The sequence below is a fragment of the Danio rerio genome, chromosome 13 (assembly GCF_052040795.2).
Source record: "Danio rerio strain M-AB ecotype USA chromosome 13, GRCz13ab, whole genome shotgun sequence".
NCBI classification, from domain to species: domain Eukaryota; kingdom Metazoa; phylum Chordata; class Actinopteri; order Cypriniformes; family Danionidae; genus Danio; species Danio rerio.
In genome coordinates, this window is record NC_141033.1 from 15,249,601 (window position 1) to 15,273,120 (window position 23,520).

The 23,520-nt window shown below is 35.9% G+C and overlaps 1 protein-coding gene across 5 annotated transcripts in view; it reads right to left on the reverse strand.

Annotated features, from left to right (window-relative positions):
* Positions 1 to 20,222, reverse strand: part of rab11fip5a (RAB11 family interacting protein 5a (class I)) — a 63,082-nt gene extending 42,860 nt beyond the window's left edge. For all 5 annotated transcript variants that reach the window (XR_015505753.1, XR_015505751.1, XR_015505752.1 and 2 more), the window contains exon 1: positions 19,540 to 20,222. Coding sequence is in view for 2 of the 5 variants with exons in the window: in XM_087279015.1 (XP_087135141.1) it covers positions 19,540 to 19,916 (377 nt within the window). In the remaining 3 variants the exon portion in view is untranslated. The remainder of the gene's footprint in view (positions 1 to 19,539) is intronic.
* Positions 20,223 to 23,520: the final 3,298 nt, after the last annotated feature.

A 23,520-nucleotide genomic window follows, 5' to 3' on the forward strand; every position in this document is an offset into this window, starting at 1 on the left:
AATATTTTACTGCAATCACTTTTTTTTATAAATGCAGCAATTAAATCTCTCATCAGCAGAGAGAATCATAAAGGCTCAACTAAATTTTACTCAGGATTATGCCGTGTTGGCACAAAAATGGCCCACAGTTCACTTTAGAAATGATTGCAAGCTTCATTTATTTGTGTGTTTTACTCTGATCACCATTTTCCAAAAAATATTTTAAAAAATGTGTTGTTTCAGCACCTCGTTATTTCTGTAAAACAATATTTACATTCAACAACTAATATTCCTTAATAGTTTGAACAATAAAGATCACATTACATAATTTTATATATACTACATTAAGTGTTTAAGATTGTTCTTTAATTTTGATTCCCATTTTTTATTTAATTTATAATTTCATTATGTACAGTACAGTAAAATACACGGCAAGTTGACACATGCACATCGTGTCATTGGACTGTAGGTTGAAATGGGGGTAGTTTTAAATACAGATTCCAAATCAGATTAAAAAGCGATTCATGCATCTGGAAACCACAAATATTCACACATAAACAAACAGAAAAAAGTCTCTCAGCCTTGTAATCCCATGGCAAAGTATCAAAGACTATCAGGCCCATAACAATCTTCTTTCAAACATTTTCGGTTTTCAAAATCATTTTTTTAATGCCTAAGGACCTGTAAAAAAGACTAGATGTACATGTAAATTATTCAGTACCCAGTTTATTTGGACCAAGTTCTTCTTCCTCCAAATTACAACATGTATTTAAAAGGGCTGCCTTCTTATTATCTGTTGCATGCAAATATGTATTTAGTTTGTGTGTGTGTGTGTGTGTGTGTGTGTGTGTGTGTGTGTGTGTGTGTGTGTGTGTGTGTGTGTGTGTGTGTGTGTGTGTGTGTGTGTTATCTGCACGGCTTGTAGGTACCTGGTTAACCAGCTTAAGTGGCCAAAGCTCTCACCCAGCAGAACAAACCTCCAACTACCTTGTGTGCACCTCAGTTAAAGTCTGTCATAGTTCAAAATAGTTCAGTGGCTTTTGTGTCAATTAGTACTAAATATTTTTTATTGTCATTACTTGGAGTTATGATGAAGTATACTGTAGTAAAAACATCAGTGCTTCTTCTGGACGTCAGGTGACGTCACCCTCGTAAACACCGAATTGCATCATGAGACATAGCCACCTTTTGTGTTATATCCGAGTTAACGTGAGCTGTAATATGGCTTTCGTGTCTTTCGCAGAACAAATATAATGTTACGTTCTTGTTGTGTTAAGGGGTGTAATAGTGAGTCACACTATCGAAAAGGTAAAAAATGATCAAGACGACAGATATTTTAAATTTCCCACTCAGAAGAAAGGATATTGACGGACTGTAGCGATAACAAAAGATGCATCAGGTGTCCTGGCCTGCTGCATTGAGACGCAAGATATATCTTCATTTCTCTGTTTATGCTCTCAACATTTTCACAAAGGTAAGTATGGAAGAATATTTAAGTAAATTTACAACTGTCATTGCTTGAGGCTCAAATAATTATATCAATTCAATGTAACACTTTCATTTTGGGGGTAGAACTGCATTTAAATTTTAATGAATCAACTTAGTGCTATGGATTATGGATTAAAGATTGAAAAGTAATTATTTTTTTAAATATTGTCAAATACTTTTTTAACCTTAGTTACAACTTATATTTGCTGATTTACTTCCCCCTCAGTACATTTGACTGTCCTTTTTCTATAAACAAATATAGGTTTTGTTGAAATCATTCCAATAAATGTTTTAAACCTCCAGACTGTAGCTTCATGAAACTGCAGTTAAAAAAACAGTTATTTTCCACTGTAGAAAAACATATAAATATATTGGATGACAAAGGGATGAGTAAATTATCAGTAAATGTTCTTTCAGGGAGTTAATGCTTAAAAGTTCAAAATTCAATTCAGGTGTCTGATGCTCAAATATGTCATATTTCCATAAGCATGTAGCATTATAGTACATTTATTTTTTACTTATTCTTTTTAAGTGTAATATTTTTGCTGTATATACATTTCTAACTTTGTCATTGCCAGCCAAGCTGCATATGAGATGATGGATACTGACCCAGACTGAGGAGACATGCGAGGTTGAGGATGGTGAGAGACACTGATGAGGAGACACACAACACTGAGGTAGCTGAGACAAATTGAATGCAAATAGTGTATGGAAACTCATAGAAGTAAACCGCCTGTTGGAGGAGAACTGACAGCAGCTGCGTAAATTTGAAGGTTACAAAATGTCTGATGGATTTTGCAACAAGAATGATGCTAAAGTACCAAACAGTAAAAAAAAAATAAAAAATCTTAATAACAAGCACTGATCCATCAACATGACACTCCCTTTTGAAAGTGAAGATGTCACATTACAGCATAGGATTGTAACTGTCAAACAAAACAAAACAATGTTTAACTGTATTGTAGAAAAGCTGTAGTTGTCACTAAAAGTTAAAAGCCCATGTGTATAAATGCATTCTGTGCTTAATTGATACATTTTTTACCAATTTCTTTACATTTTTGTAACTTTATTTCTTTTACTGTGTGTATGAGAGTGTTTCATCCTGTCCTATGTAAACGATATGATGCATTCTTCCAGAAATGATTTTTCCCTCAGTGCCTGAATAAAAATATAGTTTTTATAAATGTAAATAAATGGAGGATGACTTAAAATGTGTTGTTTACTCATTTATTGTTTAAGTTCTTCACAATAACACAACTGGTACATTAAAACCAAACACAAGGTAAGTAGTTTCTTACTTGAACTAAATAATCCTTTAAAGAACTAAGACAAGTGCTTTTGCTCAAACTTAAACATTAAGTCAATTAGTAGTTTGAACTAAATAGTTTACCCACAAATCTAAGGTGACTTACTATTTATCTGCCATCAAGTGCCATCACATTCCTTCTAATAGACAACAACAGGGTGGGCGACATCTAATGTATACATCTATGATTATATTATATATAACTAAATGGATAGACGGCTCATTGCACCAGCATGGCCACTTTTACATTCTCTCATATAGGAGAGTTACCTTCAGTTTCAACACTTCAAGCAGTATATTTACATGCTTGCCAACCCTTCTGTTTTTCCCAGGAGTCTACCGCCACCCTACGGTTTTGTCATCTCTCCCGGAAAACTCCTGTAATACAATACCACCCACACCCCCTTTTTAATATGTATATTTACTAAAGTGACTTACTATTTACCTGCCATCAAATGATTCTAAACCTTCATGAGTTTATTTTTTCTCTTTACACTAATAAAGATATCATGAAGAAAGCTGAAAATCTTTAATAGGAATTGTAGGAAAACCAACAAATACAATGGAAGTCAATAGTTAAAGGTTTTCAGCTTTTATCATATCTGTATTTGTGTTCAACATATCTTAATATTTGGGGTATTATTTTATTTATTTATTTATTTTTTTTTTTCTCTATGCACTCAATGTATTCGACTAAAGAAAATTATTATAGAATTTACTTTTTTTGTTCTGTTGCTTTCATTACAATTATTGTTCGTATTTTTAAAATACTTTGGACACAAACATCTGTCCAATAGTTTGTAAATGTAAATATTAGATGTAACTAATGAAATAAAACAAAACAAAAAAAATACTTACTGTGGTTTAATGGTGTTTAAACTTAATGTATATTAAGACAGTGATGATATGTGACATGTCATTATTATCAGCAATGGGTAGACGGCAGCGCACTCCGTTGGTTTACGGTTAATTCAAACGGATCTATATCCTGAATGTAAGTCAGTTTATCAAAATGACGATCCCTGGCATGTTTATTTAGTTTATTGTGGTACCACATACTCTCGATCTTTTTGTACTTCTCCAGCTTGACCTTTTAATGGCATTTATCTCTCTTGCGTTGTGTCTCTCTCAAGTTGTCACGTGAAGCGATACCACATAAATTGCACAGGTGTGACGTCACACACAACAAACACAAGAGACTGACAAAGACTGATTGGGCTCAAACGCGCACAGCACATTGGTTGCATGTTTCCTAACTTACAATGGGGGAAATAAGTATTGAACAAGACACCATTTTTCTTAGAAAACATATTTCTATATGTGTTGTAGACTGGAAATTTTCACTCGATCTTTGTAACAATCAAAGAATATATATATATATATATGTATATATATATATATATATATATATATATATATATATATATATATATATATATCAGAGGTTGCGTTAGACTTTCTCATCGTCCGTCATTTTGACGGAAAGGGTGGTAAAATTTCTGTCATAACCTGTTATTGACTGTCCTTTAATTTGTGTATTTTCTAATCACTTTTTTTCATTTATATTTTAATAATGAACTTGCACGACGAGCATATAAGCTAAATTGAAAACTCCTATCTGCCTTAACTTATATCTTCCTCCAGCGTCAACCTGAACTAAGTGCTTACCTGTGCGCAATCAAGCGCATAAAGGGAGACTGATACAGAGGCAATTGTCATTAAATTCTGTGTCTTTGAGTCAGAAAGTCAACTTCTCCTGACAGTTTTAATTTTGTTCTGGCAGCTGAAGCCACGTTCTGCTGCCATACTGGAGACCGGAGTTACTAGAGACTCACTTCAGCCAGCGTTTTATAGTTAGGAAACATTTATCCTGAGGAAGTGATCAGAAGTTTGCTGGATTCTCTGAATGTGGGATTTACCGATCCTGCAAGCACTTGTTTCACCGGGAAAAAATACTGCAGCACATCGCATTCCTTCTTATAGACAACAACAGGGTGGGCGGCATCTACCACTAACGTTATAGTGAGATAAGATTCAGCGTAACAGTGTATCCTTGATAAACTGTCCGACATGCACTCCTCTCTGTGGTTTTGTGCTCACACGTGCACATATGCTGCTGCAGCGCATGCCAAAGAGTGTGTGTGCGTGGGGTTTTTAGAAATGCTAGGTGAAACGCCAGTGTGGACGTGGATCATTTTTGTTCTAAAATATTATTTTAAAACTAAGAGGTTTAAGTGTAAATGTGCCGTGTGTGTTTTTCATGATCGGGTTGCTGCTGCAATGGGGGCAGAGGATTGCGATGCCGGCTCAGCATTGTGATGTCTATCGGCCATTAACAATGGACGATGGCATCATCTATCGACCAAACTCTAGTTGGGATTGTGATGAACCAGGAACCACAGTTAAGAAAACATTATTTGTGGAGTCACTGGAAAGTTTATCTTTATTCTAATAATTTGTAAGATTGTGATTTGGATTTGTTTTTAAGGCCCGTTACTGTAAGATTTTGCAACATTTTAAGTTTAAATCATGACCACAAGAAATTATTTGACAACCAAAAATGCATTTCAATATTTATTTATACAATTAAGACTATACAGTGTTATTTTAGATTTCACAATTAAATATCATGTCATGATTGAAAAGTAAGTTTGTTACTTATTTCCCCCACTATTTAAAGTCGTAACGGGTGTTTTGTTTCTAACATGCTGCATACAGTGGACTAGGGCTGGTTGAAAAACCATCTGGTTAAGGAACATTGTATTTTTAATGGCCACGCCATACATAAATTGGTCAACAAGGTGTAAAAAAATGTAAAACAAATTCACAAGTTAAATATCGCTGCAGAAGATTTGAATAAAAAATATTTGTGTAAATATTGCAGTTGCAGGAATACAGAGGTATTTTTTGCAAGTTTTGCTGAGCCTAGGAAAGATTAGCTGTCAGCTCGGCTTTGACTTTGTCTTTCGATTGAATGACAGGTTGTAATGCTGCTGCCTTTTTCTTAAAAAGATACACTGGAAGTAAAGGACTGAAGATGGTAAATGTAATGCCTAATTTAACCCAATGCATAAAGTTGTGGACGTATAGCAGGAGCAAATAAAAGCACCAGATGTGTGTCTAATATAAAATAATACATTTAATCTATTTTTCTTTTTTCCCCATTTCAAATACCAATCATTTAATGCGCTTTGCACCATTCTCTGTATTATGCTGCCTGAACTGTCTGGTTTTCAACTAGGTTCGCTAAATGACGTCATGGGGGTGGGTACTTTCATTTTCATTGCTAGAGCGGTTGCTTATCTCTGCTTGTGTTCAAACCAAAATATCAGCGTGGTTCGAACTAAGATCGGCACGGTTTTTCACATGGCAGGTTTTTACGTCCTTCATACATGTTGAGATCGAGTTTATCGACTTGATGAGGGAATATGTCTTGACAATCCAGATGTGACTCAGACTAATGCAACAAGTAAAATCCTACATGACTTTTAACAGACAGTCAAGCAGGTCGCACACCAGAAGCGCAGCGACACGGCGCGCACATGACAGTTTAAAGTATCTCACACCAGGGTACGAAGACTTGTGTTGAAATCATACTGAAACATTGAGTACGCACAAAGCTATAAATGTGCGTATGCAGTAAAAAATTCAGATGTATGAAACACTGCGTACGCCGAATCTAACGCATATTCTCTTTGTACATCTGAATGAACGTTAAACTGAGCGCAACATGCACAAGCACAAAACTCCTCCCTGCCTCCTTCCCCATATGAATATGCCAATGACTCTACTTTGGCAAAACCCAATGAAATAGCAATGGCAAAAGCAAGCAAGAAGAGAAACTTTGAACAGAATGTGAATTGGAGGTGCTGCTTTCGGAGATAGATTGGAGAAAAGCAGTGTTTTTTGCAAGTTTGTCCTCTGGAATTTAATAACAAAAGTAAAAAATATAGCGTGAGAGTTTAGCTGATGTGGTTAACACAGTTGGGTCTGAACATCGCACTGAGTGGAATAAAAAAGAAATATATGTAAAGGTGTACAATTTTGTAGTGTCTTTATCAGCATGAGTGGCGTAGCTCGTAAAACACATGGCAATAAGTTTTGACACGTTCGAGCAAGAACTCGGTTCGAATCCAGCGTCTGATGAACTCGTTTTTTTGGGGGGTTTTTGTCCCCTGCTGCATATCAGATTTTGCCTATACTCTTCATCATGAGGAAGACAAGTAGGAATCATTAATAAGTCTGTGCATCTTATTTTATTTGCCCATTTATTGAATGGAAATGTTTTTGATTCATGTATACAAATTCATCTTTAGATGGCACCTTTATAGCAATGTGTGTGCAGTAGATTGCTCCAATTACATTGGGAAAAACGGCGACCGTTGCAAATTGCGCTTTACTGTTTGGCTGGTCAACTGCATGGTATGGAAACCTTATATACCTGCTAGACATGCGGATGAACCATTCTCATACAGCTGAGAAGAAACTTTGTAGAGTGCAATTTAACACAACTGCCTCTAGGAGTCGCCAATGGAAATAAAAGACACGCACAAGAAATGTGTATACGCCAGGCATGAAGTTGGCATGGAACAATGCACATTCTCATGTTTACTTCATCATTAGTAAATCAAAACGTGAGCGATTCTGAGCGTGAAACCTGGCGTACGCAAAGTTTTTGTGCATACGCAGCGTTGATACAAGAGGCCCCTGACGCGCACATTCGCATGATATTTTAACATGAAGCTAATTAGAGGGCGCTCTGTGGCGCGGCTGAAATATGAACTGCGTCCTGAATCGTGGCTGGGTGTGTGTATAGAAACCCGTTTAGAACTCTAAAATCCATGATGCCGTGCAGCGATGTCTGGTGTGCGACCTGCTTCATACAGAGAGTGAACCAAAGCGCATTGGTGCCATTATAATGTATCAAATATTTAAAAAAATATATAAAGAATCTTGATTTCTCGATTTAATATAATATTAAATCGTTGTCAAAATGCAAATACGAATTAATTGAAAAATATCGCCCAGCCCTACAGTGGACCAATAAGAAACAGACTAGGTCATTGGACCAGTCACCACAAACTAGCATCACGCAAAGGAGGAATTTATGAATTATAGTTTGTTGAGCACAATAAGATAAAAATAGATGCATATTATAAGACAACGAAAGTGTTTCATAACTTAGACATACTTATGTATGTCAGGCATATATGGTGGGGACCAAATTATGATACTTTGCCTTGTTTTCTAGGAACTAATGTATGTGTGAGGTAAAAATCTTTACATGGTGGTTGAACAGCAAAAGGTAACTTCTTTGTCTTTGAAGATTCAGAAGCGATTACTCAGCAAGTCAACTTTGTTTTGTTTTCTTTCATTTGTTTTCTTTGTAGCATCTTTTATGGTAATCACGCTAAACCAATGAGCACAAAACGCCCACTAGTTCCAGTATCAATGTAAATAACCTAGATTCAGCACTCCAATCATTTCACCTCTATCTGAGGTGAGCAGCAGACTCCTGCCCTGTGGTAAGATGTGGCCTATATTACTCAGCATCAAGCACAAAAGGCACTCATATCACAGTGCTGTAAATAGACAGAAGCACACCTTTCTTTAAGGCCAATCATAGAGCAGATAAAACATGACAAAATGGTTTAATCATGAAGTGCAAAGTCAAGATTGACATGATCGTTGTGTCTTCAAGTGGTAATTTGACAACCCACACACATGATTCATCTGTCTACACGACTCCTCCACCTACACAAACAAGGGGAGATACCAGCACTCAATCTGGAAATCACCAGGTACCAGGAAGTGAGCCACATATTCTGCAGTATTAAACTCCCAGGGTCTTTAGTGAACCAAGTAATCTAAAAGTAGAGGTCTTAATACCCCATTCAAAACTGACTGGACCACAAAAGCTGCGATTTTCAAGCATGTCTTTGAAGCACAGTAATAAATGTCCTCCAAAGGCCAGTAGGGTGCTCTGAAAAATGAAGAAACCCAGGAAATCCCCTGGGGAAAATAGTGGTTGCTAAATAAACATTATATTTAACTGCTTTCCTTGATACAGCTTGACTAAAAAATGCAAGACTATGGTAATATACTCACAAAAGGGTTTATTTCAAACACTCAACCGTAGTTTTTGATGAGTTTGGAGTAAATACAGATTTTGTTTTGTAATAATTTATGCAGCATTTACTATAGCCGTTGTTCATTGAGAAGCTATGCTTGTTTGTTTATTTAACCTCAAAAGACAGTGTACATTAATCAACGCTGCCCAAAAAAGTAAATTAGGACTACACAATTATTCAAAAAAAGATCACATCATCTTGATTCAACCCCCACATGATCCAGCATCTCCATAATTCAGCCAATTACATTATCAAGTTCGGGAGAGAAGCATAAAGCCAGACGCACAAGTCTTAAAGGGTCACGAAACACCAAAACACATTTTTTGAGCTGTTGACAGTCGTATATGTGTCCCACACTGCTAAAAACACTATTAGGACACCTATATTTCACTAAAAAGTGTAAATTGGTTGTTTTTGCGTTATTTCAAGCAAATTCGTACTTCCTGTTTGAAACGAATTTTTGAAGCTGCGTCACGGTCATGACATAATAGCGTGTATTCCAGCGTGCAGACTGGGCGTCTGTGCCAGAGTGAGTCTTATTACGTCTTACAGTGTGATGCATTAATGCATGAGTAAGGCTTGGTTCAAACCAATCAGCGCGCTCTATTGTGCAACTTCATTAATATTCATTAGTGTCACCGTGTTTACGCCCCAGAGACGCCACGTTGTGTTGGCAAAACAAGCATGAAATGTTGCTTTTATAGTTTGCTGCCATTAAGTTTCGTTTTCATTTTCTCTCTGTGAGAGTTCAGCTGGAGTCACGTGTGGATTACAGTGTACGCGACGCTCGACAACAATAACTTAAAGTTACGTGTCTAAGGAGGATTATTGTTTACCTCAGAGCTGTTCTCATCTGCAAACGCTGAAATCCGGATTCGCTTGTAACGTTAGTCTTCTCTTCATAATGACGCGGCTCTAGTTGCTGGTGATTGTCCTGTCTCTACAGATTTGGTAAGTGAGCGACCAGTGCTCTTTGTTTATTCAGTTTGTTCGTATCGAATTAAGTTAACTATTGCACTGAGTGCAAACATAGCACCGCATTTTGTGACCGGAATAACACACGCGGCTTTCTGACACTACCTGCCGAGTGCATCTAAGTTTCCGGGAAATGCGGAGGGTTTTTTTCTCTCATTCGCCGTGCGGTATCAAACATTGCATGAAAAATACACGCTTAGAGCAGATCCTCGAATCAAATATCGCGTTTGTCGCGAGGGGCATGAATGAATTCCCTGAATGAAAGAGCCAAACTGCAATTAAAGTCCACCATTTAATAATTTGGCAAATAATTCGACTACAGATGTCCATGTAGGTTGAACACCATCACTTTCTCATGTGCGTGTATTTTGACTGAAACTCGTGCGTGCCCAAATAGACACTCCCACACCATCCCACTTTAGTTCCTCCGACACTCCCCCCTAAACAGAGCTGGACACGCCCACTTTTCTGACTTTTTCCAAAGTAGAGGTGTGAAAACACCCTGCTGAAACGAGGGGGTTTCATGGCCCTTTAACATTGTTTTATATACATTGCTCAGCAATGTGGACACCTCCAAATGGTGTTGAAAGAGTTCCATACTGTATTTATATGATATAATTCACCCCGAAACGTAATTTCTGTCTTAATCACAGCCGCGAAATCACACGTGACCTGACCGTGAGCAGTGCATTTACAAGAGTGGACACGCACACCAGCTAATGTAGTATACTTTAGTAAACAGAACCTGCATAGGCTGTGATTAACATGAAATAAAGTTCTAAAATAACATTCAGTTTGGTGCACAAAGAGATCGTTTGGGAGCTGCACAACATTTAAATGATAATATCACATTTAAAAGTTATGATTATGACAAGCATTTGATATGTTTTTCTTTTATAGCAAAATGCTATACAAGAGAATAAACGTATAACAGTGTTAGTATAACTACTCTAGCCTATAACGTTGAATATAATGCAGCAGGGAATCTGATGATCTCAAATGTCTCATTTTGTCAGTGACAAAAATAGTCTAATAATGTTGTCAATGACAGATTGCAAGCATATGTCTCAAACATAATAATTCAACTTTAGAATTTGGAATAATTATATTCTGATGTAATTAGATGTGATGCATTAACAACCAGGACAAATTTAAAGTATACTCAAGTCCACCATTTCAAGTCTATGAAAAATGTATAATTTTAACCAACAGTAGACCTACATATAGACCTAATATTATTATTGTTTCTCTCACCATGTGTTTGTGATTGTGATTCTCATTTAAGCTAGAATCATGCAGTCCTAATGTAAATGTACCCAAATAGCCCAAAGACTAGTTTTCATTAGTGGTATGCGATTATCTCAATGTCTCTATCAACTGATTAAACCAAATTAAATTTGAAACCAATCTTTTTTTTTTTTTTTTTTGCGTAGCTTATGAGTGCACTACGACTGTAGTGAACTTTGTTCCATCTATAGGCGCGGTAGAGAATTACTAGATGTGTACGGAAGGTATACTAAAGAATGTAGGAATAAACAACTTCAGAATAATGTTTTGTGTTAAAGAAAGAATTTCAGAAAGGTTTAGAACCATTTCAGCGTAAGTGGTAAGGAAATGTTCATTATTGATTGAACTGTCCCTTTTAAAACCTATACGGATATCTTCAAATTATTTACTGTCACTCTTCACAGTTTAGTAAGTTTCAAACTTTATTTAAACACACCCTATCAAACTAATTGAGTCCTACAGGCTTGTTTAAAACATAACAGGTATGTTGGAGTTGGGTTGGAAATAAACTGCAATGCTGCGGCCCTACAGAAACTGAATTTGGCACCTGTGCCTTAGTGTGCAAGTATTCAAGTCCCAATGAGCAACTAAAGTAGAGTGAATTCTGCATTTAAGCGCCATTTTTTTTTTATGTGTCATTCAGTCTGTTCTACGTTTTACTCATCAAACATGCAACATGTCTCGATCTTTCTTTAAGTTCATTCACGTTCTTTGAGGCAATGTTAACATGCAGTCCTGTGCAGCACAGAAAAACTGACTGATAAACTATTTAGAAAGACCAAAACATCTAACTTTGACTACTGGACTCAGGTGCATACAGTTTCTGACATCACCAACAACTGGCTGTGAATACATAATACATATTATTTTTGGATGTTTTCATGGTTTGGTTGTTTAGAACAGTTTATTTTAACATTGTTGTTTTTATTTATAAATTGTAACACAATTTGTATAAAACACTTTTGTACATAATTGTTAGCACACTGTAGTGTACATTTAATACTAATTTATTTTAGTTACAGATCTGTCTTAATGGTCATGTGAAGCTAATTCATCTCATCTCATCTCATGAAAATAAATATTACTAAATATATAAACTTTTGTATTTAAAAAACACACCGTTATCTATTCTCATCTCATTTAGAAAGGTTTGAAAAATAGACTTCACACACATTTCACATCTATTCTGGTGACATCTCATGCAGAAGTGAAACCAGAAGAGCTAGAGTGCAGCACTGTAGGGCCTGTATTTAATACAAAATAAATTATTTCTGATTTGCTGGCCTTTCACAGGAAGTGGGGCGTATATAGAGAATAAACGGCTTACAGCTGTAGAGTCGAGATAGTGTGAGCCTCACTCACCCGCAGCCACTCAGAAAAACACAGTTTCTCAGAATTATACACTTAAAAATGGGTAAAGACACTCCACAGCATGCATAACAGGTTTAAAAAGCATCTCTTTAAATGTCACAGAGAAAAACACAAGAGAACATATTTTCTTTTTGCCTCAGCATGAATAAGAAATGTTTAAAAATGTATCAATAATGGGAGCATGAAGATGTCATGCTCCACTGGTCGATGAAAACTTCCATCTTGAGTTACTTTGAGTTTCTGATGTCTTTTATTGAACACTATACTGCTGTGTTCTAAAATTTTTGTTTACTTCTGTTTAGGAGGATTTTTTTTTAATGTTAATGACATCAGGGATCCAAACAGGTGGTAATTTATAAATAATGTGTAAATATTTTTTTCTTCTCAAAAGTATGATTTTAAAAAGACAATTTGGCATGGTCAAAGACAAGACAACCTTAATCTAATCTAATTTACATGACATAATTTGCATGGAAAGCATAAATGTCTACAGTAGTTATTTAAACCACTTTTGAGGGAAAAACAATTATTTACATTTATTTATCAATTTTGGCGTGGCGCCCCGCCATGGAAGAATGAATGTGTGTGAACACACACACACACACACACACACACACACACATGGTTTCCGCTACATTCATTCTTCCATGGCTTTCAGTTAGATGAACACAGTTTCTATAGTTATACTTTATTTATAGATAAAGTATGACTCTGCATATAATCACTCTATCTTGCTGGAGTTTATAGCCGTTTCGCTTTACTTCAGGATGCATTAACACCGCTCTGAAGGTCTAATCGCTGTTTTAAATTATCCAGAGCTGTATGAATGAACAAATCTTGAATATCACAATATAATTAAATATTACAATTGTAACAACATAGACAGCAACACTTTTGCACAATCGATATCCAGCTGATTTAGTCGTTTCATAAGAGGACCGTGCTTCTTCTCTTCTTTTTTCCTTGTCAACATAAAGGCAGTGAGGTGCGCCTCGCGTTTTTGGAATGAAAAAAGCACGTTAGCTGTGGTCGGCCACTTGTTTAACTGCAAGACATACTTAACTTGCGGGACGATAACGTATAACCCGTGGCTACAGACACATTTGCCAAAGAAGCAAAATGGAAGAAGAATATTGCTGTTTGAAACAGACGTGTTAATGCCAAAAAAAAATAAAATAAAAAAAATAAAAAAATAAAAAAATAAATAAATAAAAATAAAAAAAATTGCTGATGTTGACCTGGATCTGCGTCATAAATGCAACAAATAGGCTTTACCTTTTATTTTACAGCTTATAAAGCATGTATGCACATTAATGCAATATCATATTTAAACAACAAAACTGTTAACAAAAAGAACATATTGCACACTTTTCATCACGTAGCGCGCGCACTTGAACCGCGAGGGAGAGAGAGGAAACCATATAGCAAGACATAATCTTTAAAATAATGATTTCTATTAAAAATGTAAAAAGGTTTTGTGATTAAAATAATAACAGCAGGGCATTAAATAAATGCAAATTTTCCGTGGAGCGAGCGATTTGAGGAAGTCTGCGATTTTTTTTTGACGGAATACAAAAATATGATTGGGAAAAAAAAGCCTATGCCGGTTATTAAAAATAATCAGTCAGTGTTTTTGATTTGTAATATAAATTAATTATTTAAGTAGGAAAATAATTTAAGGCAGTCCTATTTATTTTATTCATTTTATTTAGTTTATTCTGTTCTTCTGTGCTAAACTGCAGGTGTGTGAAAATGCTCTGTTGTACTGTTCTATTATTAATATGCTAGCATATAAAAAATAAATCAGTATTTTAAAATGCAATATTTAATGTGTCTGACACAAAATAGACACGTTAATTTGTTTAATATAAAATTAATAGTAATCTGACCAGTTAACCGTTAATAACCGATTAATGAGCGGCGGTTGTCGGTTAGCAAAATTAACCGAAATGAGCATCCCTAATATATATATATATATATATATATATATATATATATATATATATATATATATGTGTGTGTGTGTGTGTGTGTGTGTGTGTGTGTGTGTGTGTGTTTTACTGAATATTAAAATATAGGTGTAACTGTCATACAGTGTAACATATATTTGCATAACATTAAAACAGAATACTTATTCTAACCTGTCATTTTTTTATTTTCGTATTTTTTATTGTGACCCTGGACCAAAAACCTTGTTGCAAGGGTATATTTTAAGGGGATATTTTTGGCTATCGCTAAAACATGTATGAACTAAAATTTGACTACTGCCAAAAATATGGGTCAAAATGATTGTTTTTTTTATGGCAAAATTCTAAAGATATAAAGATCATGTTTTATGGATATGCTTTGTAAATTTCCTACAGTAAATATATAAAACCTTAAATTGTTTAGTAATGTGCATTGCAACTTTTAAGTTTTTTTCTCAATGGTTTTATGTTTTTAACCCTCAGATTTCAAATTTTCAAATTTGTACTGTATCTCTTTCAAATGTTGTTCTGTCATAACAAACCATACATCAACCAAAAGCTTATTTATTTCACAATATTGACCCATGTGACAGGTTTTGTGGTCCATACATGGTCTTTTAACTTGTCATCGAGTGTTTATTGATTAAATTCTTCTGACTTTTTTGTGGTATATAAACTGTTGTTACACAGGAAGACATTTTAGTCTTTAGTCTTTTGTAAATAATGGTAAAAATAATTTGTCAAGACATTCTAATGTAAGGGTGGTGACCCATTAAAGATGCACTGTGAAACCCAAGAGTCAACTTTATCAAATAAAATGTGTAGTTAACTCAAAATATACTGAAAGTTAATTCTACTCAATTGAAAAGAGTTTTGAACTCTGTGTTGAAGTTATTGAGTTAATCAAATACCTCATTACTTCAACTTGCTGTAAATCAGTGGTTCTCAAACTGTGGTACACGGGCCTCCTCCTAGTGGTACGCGGAGGAATCGCCAAATAATGAAATACACAATAAACACTTTTAATCCTTTGATGTGTACTATAACATCAATGTGATCTGCATCGGCTATTTTGTGTAGCGTACGATCACAGCGCTGTGCTTAGAATGTTTATTTTAGTGCAATGTGTCATAAACTGTTGAAAAATCAGATTATGAAGCATGAATTGACTGACAAGAAAAGTGGCCAATCACAGTCGACCTTGTCAAGTTTTGCGTGAAACGTAAGGGCAGGACAAAGGCTTTCTGAGTTGCAGAGACAGAAAAAAATAACTTAAAAACAAATATTTTGTTGGAATAATGCTTCTTGGATGTTTTCACTATAGAGATGTCTAGCAGAGTAATTAAACCGCGGACATATTTCCTGCCTATTTGATGATCTACATACACGTTTGCTCTCCAACAGCGAGTCGACTCGCCTCTGACCTGTCACTCCTCTAAACACGGTATGGCGGCGCGGGAATGGAGGTTTTGCGCAATTACTCGTTTCTGCAAATGTGGCGAGTGCTTTATTTTAACACGAGAGCGCATTCATGTACGCAAATCGCTAAAACAGATATGCAAGCTCTTAAATAAGCTTTTTTCAAATGAACTGCAAGTGCTCTCATGATCGCGTGTGTGCTCAGATTGAATACAATCATGATCTCTCCACTATTAAAGTAAACATTATTTATCTTTGCTCCTTTACTAAATTTAGTCAAAAGTATTCAAAGTTATCAAGTATTTAGAATTAGATTAATGCATGATCGATGACAATGCTAATGGACAATGCGTATATTTTTCTGTATTGTGAAGTGAAATTTGCTTTTAGCAAAGGTGGAACTTTTTTATTTCTTTACGACAAAAGAATTATGCTGGAAATGTTTCTGGAGGAGGTATTTGTGTGATGTATACATTTAGCTGTATTCTGATCTGTCTTAAAGCATTACAGGTCAAAGCAATCCGTTGTTACTTATTGTTTATTTGTCAAAATTAACAATAAGGCTCTTAAAGCATTGCTTTGATAAATGTGTTGTTGTCATATTTCAAATACCTCAAGTAAAATAAAGTCATTTGTTTTATTTTTTTTACTGACAGTGTACTTGTATTTTTTGTAAAGTTTGTATTTTAGTTTAAGATCAAGTGTAAAATAAAATCTACATGTGATGTACAGCTATTTAAGAAACAAAATTGCCATATTTTAAAGAAAAATAGTGTAAAATATGTAAATAAAAGGCCAAATTTAAATATTTTCATCATATACTTTAATTAAACCTTTCAAAGCTTGAAAATATTTTTTTTTAAAATGGGCAAAAAGTGTCTCTATGGCCTTAAAGATTATGTGGTAGTTTTACCAGTGCTATTGAAAAAGATTAATTGTCATGAAAGGAAAAAAATCGACCATACTTGCTTTGTTAGTGCAAACTCCTATACATGTACCTTTGGGATTTAAGCAATTAAACCATTCAATCAGGTTTAAACTTAAAAAAAAGTGATTTCATAATGAAAATCTGATTTTTTTTTTTTTCAGAAGTAACCAACTAGAACTTTTTAAAAGAGTACTTTGTACTTTTACCTAATATTAGTATTATTTACTAAAATTTGTGTTATTTTAGCAGTGTAATAGTATTTTTACTTGAGTACAAAAAAAGATTTCACAAGCATTTAGTGCAGGTTTATTATATTATTAATACATGATTAATAAATATAATAATAATAATAATTATTATTATTATTATTATTAATGCTTTTTATTTGTATCAATTACTATGGAATGTTTTATGGGTTGCTGAGAATACATTTTACTTCTTCAAAACATAGCATGTCAGTCTTGAAAATAAAAAATAGGTGCTTAAAATTCCTTGATTTTCATTAGGCTGTGCCTGTATGAACCCTGTCATAAGTACATTTAACATATATCTGTCAGAAATCAAGATTTGTCAGAAAGTGTATGAATATGACATATAGCCAATATTTATGAGGTCCAAGCAACATTTCCAGCTTTTGATGAATAGGCTACTATGAATACTTTAGATCAGAGGTTCTCAAAGTGGGGGTCGGGACCCACCGAGGGGTCGCGGGACAATGAAGGGGGGGGGGGGGGGGGGTGTCGCCTGGTGATTTTCAAAAATCAATAAATTTTTATTAAACCTTAAGACTTACTGTATTTTATCAATAACCTACTGAAGAGAAAAAAATAGTCGCTTATAGTTACTATAAACTATATAGTTACTATAGTAGCTTATAGTTACTAGTTCTATTGGATTGCGACTTCTCGGGTAATTACATTATACTAAAGATACAGCAATACTGTCAGATGCAGCAGATTTTGTAACACCAGGTTAAACTTTCTAGCCCATTTACAGCACTGACATAGATAAAAAAAAAAATAGACTTGGGTCTATTGCTGTGTTTGTGCGCGTCATTGCATACAAGGTTTCTGTATTTATAACCACCACCTCAGAGAATATTGGGGGTCACGAGTCACTGGCATTGTCATTTTGGGGGTCGCGGGCTGAAAAGTTTGGGAACCCCTGCTTTAGATTGAAGTATAGCAGTTTTCTTTTTACTTTTTAAGATCAGTGCCTTTTTTTATTAACTTTTAAAAGCACATTTCAATTTAAACGTGTTTTTTTTTTATATCTGCAAGCACAGTTAATGTTCAGACTATTTTAAATGTTTAAGTGACTGACAATAATACATATTCTTAATGATAGAAATTAATCTGCCTCGTTTTTAAACTGTGCACAGCTTAATTAGGCCTACAACGCTATTTTTTCATACTGGTCATTATGGTGGTACTTGGTGAAAAAAGTTTGAGAACCACTGCTGTAAATGGAGTAAATTCACAGTGCTCATATAGATTAGTTTAACTCAAATAGCAATCAGTTTCCCAAAATGGTTTCAGTTGCCTTAACTTATTGGGTTTTACAGTACTCAGTTAGTTTGAGTTCTATTTATTTATTAGGTTTTACAGTGCTCAAATTGCTTTGTTTACTCAAATGGATTAGGTTTACAGTACTCATTGGGATTAGTTTTTGAATTTAAATTGTTTTTTGCAATCTGTTTCCTTAAATGGTTTGAGTTTCAGTACCTTAACTTTTTGGGTTTTACAATGCGTTACACTTTTTTTATGCTAGACATTTTGTCTTGACCCACTAATGTATAAAGTATATGCAATTTTTGTTCTTGAAACATCTGCCATAAAAACAACTAACTTTTAAGTCATCAATAATTAATTTAAATGATCATGCAGTACAACAAATTATAGATTGATGGACTTATTAAGCCAACTTTAGCATGTGAGATGAGAAGATTTAAATGCATTCATTTGTATGAAAGATGTGAACCACATTTTTAGAACAGAAAAGTATGCTAAAGGAAGGTCGACCCAGGGCAACTGATTGTATGAAAACCAATAAAAGTTCAATGAAATAGCCACCAATTACCCAAAATGTTTCAATAATTTTTAAACCACAGAATACATCAACAAATATAACAGATAAAGGGCCCTCAAAGCACATGACCCAAACCTTCACTTTCCAACTTGTGCTTCTATGTTGCATAATCAAGAAAAAAGTATCAGCACATCTAGTCTGATCATCATTATCAGTGATACACTGAACACTTTATACACAACTTTACTATTAATCAAACATGTACATGTGAAAAATAACAATACCCAAGAGTTTCTCGACACTGATCCTGAAGCCCCCAAAATACACATTTGTAATCTCTCATGAGACCCACCCATTTGAGAACCTGGAGATCTGAATGGGGTCTTCCATGAGGATTGGGAAAGGTGTACCACCAAAAGCACCCCTGAACCAAAGAAAGGGAAACACCAAAAGAAAATTCCCCCACTTTCCCTTCAGTCAACAACATCCAGGCCCACTTAAGAGGGCGTGACTGCAGAGGAGCAGATTGCAGCACTCTGAGTAAGACACATCCGACAGGGCTGATAATGGCTCGTATTAATCTTCATTCCTCCACACAGTAAAAGCCACTGCTGCTCCTTCAGACTGATATAAACACAAAAAAAAAAAACACAAACTTACTCATTCTTCTTGCTCTTCCGATCCTGAAAGGCTTTATGCAGCGGTAAAACAGCTTGGCCCAGGAACACATCCAGCCCTATCAGAGCTCGGTGCATAACGGTGAGGGTCAGGTCGCCACTACCGGGTGGGTACGCGTCTCGCCCTTCCTCCTCCAGTATCCCTGGCTGCAGCTCAAACGAGCATTCCTCGCCCCATTCCGGATCGGTAGTCTTCTCCATCACGCACGTGGAGTATTTCTCCTTGCCCAGCTGGATGATGGTGTACACGTCGCTGGTGCCGTGTTTGCCCTTCGCGCGCAACCCTCGGGCCCGCAGCACCGTTACCTGCACGTGCGTTGGCACCCATCGCTGGTCCTCGTCGCTCTTCGCCAAGGACATGGTCACCGGTGCACCGCGCACGGGCACATAAGACAGTGGTGCGGCTGAACTCGCACAGTATCCGTGCCAGCCTATCGTTTTTGTGCTCCACAGCGACACATTTTTAAGATGCAGCGCGCGTGGGTCGTCGAGCCGCCCGCGGTGATGATGAAGCGGCTGCCGTGTGTTCGCGCGCCGGCGTGGAGCGTTTGTCCGGGGCGAGCGGACAGGTTTCCCTCTGCGGCGTTACAGCCACCGTGCAGACCGGTCCACCGACGTCACTGCTCTCCGCAGGACAAGGAAGTGACTAGAATCGGTACCCGGACTACAGCATACCGCATTCATGCTGCTTTAAAACACAGTACGCGCAGTCTTGTTCATTTTCTTTTATTTAATCTTTTATTAAAGCTAATGCGATACAGTACCTACACGAGCGGGGTGAGAAGCCGAATACTGATGACATAACATTGCAGATGCGGGAATGCGCGGACTTTAAACGGGGAAGCTGCTGCTTGAGGGCAGAGTTTTAACCCTCGTGTTGTCCTGAGAAACTTCACCCACATGGGATCTTCCTGCAGTTTTGGCCATCAGTGAAAGATATTACACAATCATGAATTTTTGATCAGGGCTATAGGGGCAAAAGCTCTTCCTTGTAATTAAAATGTGAGAGGTACACATGTTAAACAAATAACGTAAATAATAGTAACAACAACATGATGATAAATGTTACTATAGGTGAGCCACAAACTGGAAAGGAAAATAAAATAACATGTTAAAAAACTTCAGGACCCAACTTTTGCACAAGTTGTTTTTCTTCCTGGTTATTTCAGCCATATCTACAGTGTTAAATAAGGCCTGTATATTTTTACGGTTTACACTTGACTTTACAGATATATTTGGATAACTTTTTATTTAGTACATAGATATTTCTGAAATAAATCTATAATGTGCATCCACCTTTCGTGTACAAAAAAAACGAATCATTTCCTCTTAAAGGGACAGCACCCCAATTTTTAAATAATATTTTTTTTTACTCAAACACAGGCCACAAAATATGTTGCTGACCTTTAATTCCTTAGAGTAAAACCTTAATGAAGATTATTAGCTGTGGTTTCTTAAAGACTTATAAAATGTAAGTCAACAATTACATGCAATTTGATAGTAGAAAATACATATATACTGCCAAAAATAAACTAATACTCAGCATGTTTCCTTTCTGATGAAATGAATGAATGTTTTACCAAGGGAGTAGACAAGCTCTTGACGTTGATGGGGACATACATCCATTAAACTGCACAAATTCTGTTTTGTGCTTTTAAAAACATGAATAAAGTACCTAATAATAGAAAATAAACACTTAAAAAATACAAGCAACAATCACGTCACATGCTGCAAAAGTCAATTTATGTGATTTTACTGCAGTTGGGCTTTGATGAGGTATGAATGTAGAGAAATTTAGATAGATGTGTGACGTATTTTAACTGTTTTATCCCAGTTATTGTTTTTCATGTAATCATGGAGGTCAAAATCAAAACCGAATATCGATTAATTGCACAGTCTTAGTTAGTATGACAGTGAACTTGTAGCGAACTTGACTTTGTGCACATGTAGGTTACAAGTTAATGAAGCATTATTTCATTTTGTAGTCAATGAAATTATTGGAAGGGACATTTCAGTAATTGGTGGATATTGGTGGGGATACGTCCCCTCCTTCCATACCATAATGTTCCTTTTACATATTTGAATAAGTTAAAGGTTTCAACTTAATTTATAAAGTTATATAAAAAATTACTTATAAATATTTGTAGTCAGTTTGATTCATGCAAGTAAAGATGACTGGAAATTCCATTTGATTCAAAAAAAAAAAAGTCATCAAAAATATAAATTTACAGTGTGGCAAACTTTCCTGTTCATTTGTTAGCGATTCGCTAAAATGGGTAGATTTGATTTTATTTAAAGGGGTGGTGCAGAATGTAATTTTAATGCTTGGTTGTGTTTATAAGATGCAAAGCAATGTGTGCTCATGTTTCACTTGAAAGAAATCACGTTATTTTTTCATATATCTCACTTTGATTATACACAGCTACTCAGCTAACATGAAATTGACTGTCATATTTCCTAGTTCCTCTGAAAGGCTCGCCCTTAAGTGACTGATTGGTCATCGTCATGATGTGCTGCGATTCGCAGATCGGCTCCATGTCACGCCCGTAAAAGCATGCGCTTTTCTGCTGTGTAAACAATCAGTCAATTTCCTGCCTGCTCACTAAAATAAAATCTGACAAGTGTCTGTAATGTCTAGTTCACACTAGAGGATTTTAAGCCTGATTTGAGCCCGATTTGGAAGTTAACGAGCTCGCCGACAGATCGGGCTGTGATCAGGAAGAAATCTGCGGGTGCTCGGCGCTCTGCGCTCTTTATGTGTGAACTACTGAACAACGCATCAACAAGGCTCGCTGACGCGTCGCCGACACCTCGCAGACGGAAATCCAACATTCAGCATGCTAAATATTCCAGAGCAGTCGGCCGACTCAACCCCACGTGTGGTCAGATGTAGTGACGAGCTGCAGCCAATGAGAGAGCATATTAGCATGAGCTGAATGCCTGTGTGTTCAGGAGCTCAGCAGAAACATCTGTGATTGGTCAGATTGGGCATCGGTGCACTCGCTTCATTCTGCATTAGCACAGACATGAGAGTAGGCTATATTAACAGTGGATCTAGAATTGTGTAACTATTAGAATTACCATACTGCTCATTCTGACTGTTCTCATATAAAACGCCATATTGTCACAACATATTTACATTCAAAGCTATTATTGAGATATTAAAATTAAGCTTTGAATGTCTGGCATCATATTTAGTGACACCATTACCCTAAAAATATAATCTTTTTTTGGTAATACAGCCTATAAATATGTAGTTAAGATACTAAAACACTTAAAGGTCTTGGCTTTCATTTTCACTTTCAAACAGGAGCTATTTCACTGCACAGAATATGCTGTTTTGAAAGATATCTGAAGTAAATTGATGTTTTTGCCATCAGAAAGTTTTGTTTATGTTAGCAGGAAGTTGCCAGGCAAGAAAATGCACACATTTTTAGCCACAGCGAAAAGTATCAGACATGCATGCAGTCATTTTGACCCATATGGTAATATAAGGCAGAAATGCTCAGTTCTTTACTGTTTTGTAATAAAAAAAAAAATAACAATGTCAGAAAGATATACACGGATAGTTAGAAAACGGCAGGGTGTTATAAATATGTTAGTTTTATTTCAAAGAGTTATATAATTACAAAAATGAAAAACTCTCTGTGTATCTATCCACTCGAACCAGCTGATTTGACGATGTTTTTAAATGCTTTCTCCAAAGCTTGAAACGCTGTCAGTGATGTCATCAGCACACAAGCAGCCAATAGTGTTCAGCTTTTTCTGACGACTCCTCCTTCAAATTTTCATTGGCTGTGGTTTGGTAGCTTGAATGAGCTGATGGGGAATGAGATGTTGTCAGATCATGTAGTGTGTGACCCCCCTCTTGTGGATCGTTCACGGAGTGTTGCGTAGTGTGAACACCACAGAGATTAAAAGACACAAAGTAAAGTCATGTAGTGTGAACAGCACAGCGATCTGC